The sequence below is a fragment of the Erythrolamprus reginae genome, chromosome 5, assembly GCF_031021105.1.
Source record: "Erythrolamprus reginae isolate rEryReg1 chromosome 5, rEryReg1.hap1, whole genome shotgun sequence".
NCBI classification, from domain to species: Eukaryota; Metazoa; Chordata; class Lepidosauria; order Squamata; family Dipsadidae; genus Erythrolamprus; species Erythrolamprus reginae.
Window position 1 is genome coordinate 110100350 of NC_091954.1, and position 5397 is coordinate 110105746.

The 5397-nt window shown below is 38.7% G+C and overlaps 1 protein-coding gene across 1 annotated transcript in view; it reads right to left on the reverse strand.

Moving 5' to 3' along the window:
- Positions 1-270: 270 nt before the first annotated feature.
- The window catches only part of LOC139168218 (antihemorrhagic factor cHLP-B-like), a 16876-nt gene continuing 11749 nt past the window's right edge, over positions 271-5397 (reverse strand). The window contains exon 7 of the mRNA XM_070753729.1: positions 271-985. Coding sequence (XP_070609830.1) covers positions 755-985 — 231 coding nt within the window. The 3' untranslated portion in view covers positions 271-754. The remainder of the gene's footprint in view (positions 986-5397) is intronic.

Genomic DNA, 5397 nt, shown 5'->3' on the forward strand with positions numbered 1-5397 from the left:
ACATAAAGTAGAAAAGATGCTGCTTTTTTTCTAATCTTTATTTTTCCATTGTCAATTTTTTTTATATTATTCTTCTAATTTCCAAGAAATGTATTTATTTCTAGGTTGATTCTCTGATCAGTTCCCACCTATTGCTTCTTGCCCTGCTGCCTTCAGGTGCTTTCAGGAATAGGTGGACCCACTGTCCTTCCCTAGAGATGCTGAACTATAATTCCCATTATTTTCACCCAGTGACCAAATCCACTCAAAGCCAAACAAAGGGCAAAGCCATTTTAGAATTGAATATTTTATTTAGGAAGTACCTCGTGCCTTTTGCTGTCAATATATTGGACTTTGTTCAACATTTGCCCCCGTAAAATAATGTAGCATTGTGAGAAATTCAAAGGGGGGGGAATCTCAGAAGGTATAGAGGTAATAAGCAGATATTGTTGTCGAATGTTATGCATTTTCTCTTTGAAATAAAAAGAAGAATTTTGACTTTGGGGCTAATATAACTTTTGTTCACGTTTCTTCATGGTGGAATAGAGAAAGACTGAAAGATGTTCAGTTCACAACAAGTGTTTGCAGTTCTAAAAGGAGAAAGTCACAAGTACAAAGCCTCTTACTTGTAACAACAATAGGTAATCACAACACTGGTCCAAGACTGTTATGTACCAGGCTAATCTCCCCTTTTAGATTCAAGGTTTGTATTCAGATTTGGAAAAGGGCTTTGCACTAACTGGGCGGCTTCTCTCTGCTCTCTGGCATGGATGGCCTACACCTTGAAGTGATGAACTTTTCCTGGGCAAATGTTTGTATCTAATTCGTGACCACGGTCTTCTCTCGCTTCTCTTTGGGCCCTGGGAGGTGTCACTTTCGCCACTAGATGTAGGCTTTCTGTATCATTGTGCGAATGGGCAAGGTCCAGGACAGTATTGTTGTGTGCTGGGGAAGCAACATGTTTTCCAAAGTGATGGTCGATCAAATGGGTGCGAGAATGTCCCTCCTGGAAAAAACAAAATAAAAGAACAACATACAAACACAGATGAATTTTCTTCAGCCGTTGAAACATGAGCCGCGGTGGCGCAGTGGTTAGAGTGCAGTACAGTGTTCCCTCGATTTCCACGGGGGATGCGTTCCGAGACTGCCCGCTAAAGTGGAATTTCCACGAAGTAGAGATATGGAAGTAAATACACCATTTTTGGCTATGGACAGTATCACAAGCCTTCCCTTAACACTTTAAACCCCTAAATTACCATTTCTCATTCCCTTAACAACCATTTACTCACCATTATTACTGGTACTCCCCATTGAATAAGACACTTAGTGATTCTGATATTTATAAACATAATTATTTATTAACAATCATTATTTTTTTTGTTATTTATTTGCAAAAATTATTACTTTGGCGATGACGTATGACGTCATCGGGTGGGAAAAACCGTGGTATAGGAAAAAAACCGTGAAGTGTTTTTTAATTAATATTTTTTGAAAAACCGTGGTATAGGCTATTCGCGAAGTTCGAACCCGTGAAAATCGAGGGAACACTGTACTACTTTTGTTGACTCCTGGCTGCCTGCAATTTGGCAGGTCGACTCTCACTAGATTCAAGGTTGACTCGGTCTTCCAAATGAGGAGTCAATTGTTGGGGGCAATTGGCTTGCTCTCTAAACCAGTTAGAGAGGGTTGCAAAGCACTGTGAAACAGTATATAAATCCAAGTGCTATTCAGAGGTGGGATGCTGCCCGTTCAGAACCCGTGATGGGCTTCCAAAAATTTTACTGCCACAGTGTGGGCATGGTTTATTTTGTGGGTGTGGTTTGCTGGTTATGTGACCAGATAGGAGTGGCTTGCTGGCCAGGTGACCAGGTGGGAGTGGTTGGATGGCTTAAAGGTCATGTGACTGGGCGGGAGTGGCTTACCAACCAAGATAGGTTTTCAAACTCTTTTTCAATTGTTTAAGTCTCATTATTTGAATAGCCAGAAAAAGGACAAATGACAGACAGCGTTATTTGTTGAGGAGCACAGGAACATTTTAAGGTTTTGTACTGAACCCATCAGGTTCAGTACAATAACAGATTAGTCAAGTAGCTCAATTTTCTTTAATTGCTATAAATTTCCATTCTAGATAATGATTAAATTGATTAAAGCATTTATGGATAAAAAAAATACTATTTAATTATTTTCTATTTCAAAAATAATTCAGGATCATACTAAGGGCCTAGAAAAGGAAGGACAATAAAAAACTATTAAGTATTCAATAAATAATGCACAAACGCACTAGTCCCACTGCATTGTTCCCCTCCACCAGTGGGGGCAGCAGCTCATTATGTTTAAATCGGTTCTTTACAACCGGCAGAAACTTGGTGGCCTGGATTGCTAGAACTGGCAGCGACCTAGGCCTGCAATGCACTCGAACTGGTTTCGTCGCCAGTGCCGCAGGCGCTGCCATCTTGGTTTTTACTTCTGCTCATTCACAATGAATCACCTACACTCTGCCAGCTGCATTGGTCCAGGCACAATTCAAGGCATTGGTTATTACCTATAAAGCCCTATATGGCTTAGGACAAAACTATTTACGGGACCGTCTCCTGCCACATACCTCTCAGAGAGCAATTAGAGCACACAGAGTTGGCCTCCTCTAGGTCCCGTCGACTAAGCAATGCAGGTTGGTGGGACCATGGAGGAGGGCCTTCTCTGTGGCTGCCCCGCCTCTATGGAATCAACTCCTCCCTGACATCCACACCGACTCCCAACCTGCTTGCCTTTCATAAGGCCATGAAGACCTGGCTATGCCAGCAGGGCCCGGGGGTCCTGAAATTAGCAACGTCCCTGACCACAAATATGAATGTGAAGGATCGGTGTGTGTGCATGTTGTTGTGTCTATTTTATATTAGTCTTATTAGGGTTTTAGAGTTGACTTCTTTCTACTGTTTTGTAATTTTTTAAAATTGTTGTAAGCCGCCCTGAGTCCTCCGGGATTGGTCAAATTAAATTCATAAAAAAATATAGGTGAATTCACAAAAGTGAATTATGAAAATCCACTGAAATTTTGAAAAAAATAAAATCAAGAAAACCAATGGCTCTTTATATTATCAGTACTCCTCATTCCTTTAGTGACTCTTCGAAGTTACAAAAGCCCTGAAAAAAGTGACTTGTGACTATTTTCACCCATGACCATTGCAGCATTCCCGTGGTCAAATTTCAGATGCTTGACAACCAACACTCTTCCCTGTCATGGGGTCACAGGATCGCCTTTTTTGTGACCTTCTGACAAGCAATGTCAATGAGGAAGCCAGATTCACTTAACAACCATGCTACTAACTGAATTGTAGTCATTCATTTAACAATTGGGTCAAGAAAAGGTGTAAAATGGAGCAAAACTCATTTAACAACAGTCTTGCTTAGTAACCAAAATTTGGGGTTGTGGTCATAAATTGAGGAGTACCTGTAACCTGGTAGTTAGCAAATGTTGGAGTGGAAGTTAAGTGAATAAAATATAAAAACAACAATTAATCCTTCAATTAATCAAGCGCCATTCTTATTTTTTTATAGTAAGACATATGGTTATATTTTTCTTTTATGTACGCTGAGAGCATATGCACCAAGACAAATTCCTTGTGTGTCCAATCACACTTGGCCAATAAAAATTCTATTCTATTGAAGACATGTGGTTATTGGTATTGTTAGACATGTGGTTATTGAAACGGTTATTGAAATTATTATTATTATTATTATTATTATTATTATTATTATTATTATTATTTATTGGATTAGTATGTCGCCCCTCTCCGTAGACTCGGGGTGGCTAACAACAGTGATAAAAAACAGCATGTAACAATCCAATATTAAAACAACTAAAAAAAACCTTATTATAAAACCAAACATACATACAAACATACCATGCATAAATTGTAACGCTTAGGGGGAAAGAGTATCTTAGTTCCTCCATGCCTGATGGCAAAGGTGGGTTTTAAGAAGCTTACGAAAGGCGAGGAGGGTGGGGGCAATTCTAATCTCTGTGGGGAGTTAGTTCCAGAGGGCCAGGGCCGCCGCAGAGAAGGCTCTTCCCCTGGGTCCCGCCAAACGACATTGTTTAGTTGACGGGACCCAGAGAAGGCCCACTCTGTGGGACCTAACTGGTCGCTGGGATTTGTGCAGCAGAAGGCGGTCCCGGAGATAATGTGCCGCCTCTATGTTGGTTGAGGCAGGCAAGATTTCCTTGGGTCCCATTTGTTTGAGGTCAGGAGAAAGGGAGGGTTTTGCCTTCTCTTTCTGCTCAAGATCCCATGTACAATTGGTGGGCCACTGTGTGACACAGAATGTTGGACTCGATGGGCTTTGGCCTGATTCAGCATGGCTCTTCTTAGGTTCTTAGGTTCTTTTTTAAAAAAAATGATTTTATTTAACATACAAACATTTAAACACTATACAAACAACATTAAACATTTACAATTTATATGTATACAAAATTTATCTTTTACAATTCTATTTACTATGCATTTTTTAAAATTTCTACCCAGTTGTATAATTTCTCCCACACTCTGTAATAGTCCTTATTTTGTTGGTTTTGTATTTCATATGTTAATTTGCTAAATTTGGTGCAGTCTAATATTTTTTTAATCACCATTTCTTCGTTTGGGATTTTTTTCTTGCTTCCATACTTGTGCAAATGCTAATCTTGCAGCTGTGAGTATATGATTTATTAAGTAATAATTTTCTTCATTATGTTTGCCTCTGATTATTCCTAATAAGTACATTTCTGGTTTCATCTCAAGTTTATAATCTAATATTTCTTCCATCAATGTCCGAATTTGGGTCCAAATTTTTTTTGCTTCCTTACATCGCCACCAAATGTTCCTACCTCTTTTTTGCACTTCCAACATTTGTTGCTTACATTCACATTTATTTTGGCTAAGCGCGCTGGCGCATAGTGCCATCAGAAAAACATTTTATAGAGGTTTTCTTTGTAAGGTGTTGATAGCGTCATCTTGTAATTTACTGACCATAATTTTTCCCAGTCTTCCAGTTGAATCGCATAGCCAAAGTTGGTCATCCAAGCTATCATATTAGGTTTAACTATTTCTTCGATGTTTTCGTAGTTTAGTAGATAGTTATACATTTTGGTAATGAATTTTTTGTCAGGACCTGTTAATATTTTATCTATTTTATTTTGTTTTTTACATATTCCGAATTTCACCAGGTCTTTTTTGTATCTTAGGTTCTTATATGAGGGGCGACTTATAAATCTAATAAGTAAGTGAGTGAGTGAGTGAGTGAGTGAGTGAGTGAGTAAGTAAGTAAATAAGTAAATAAATAATTATAACCACAGTTTGTTGAATGAATAGCATGGCAATTAAGGAATCAGAGTTAAACTGAGGAGATTAGATTCAAACTTCATGGCTAGATAAATTTCAG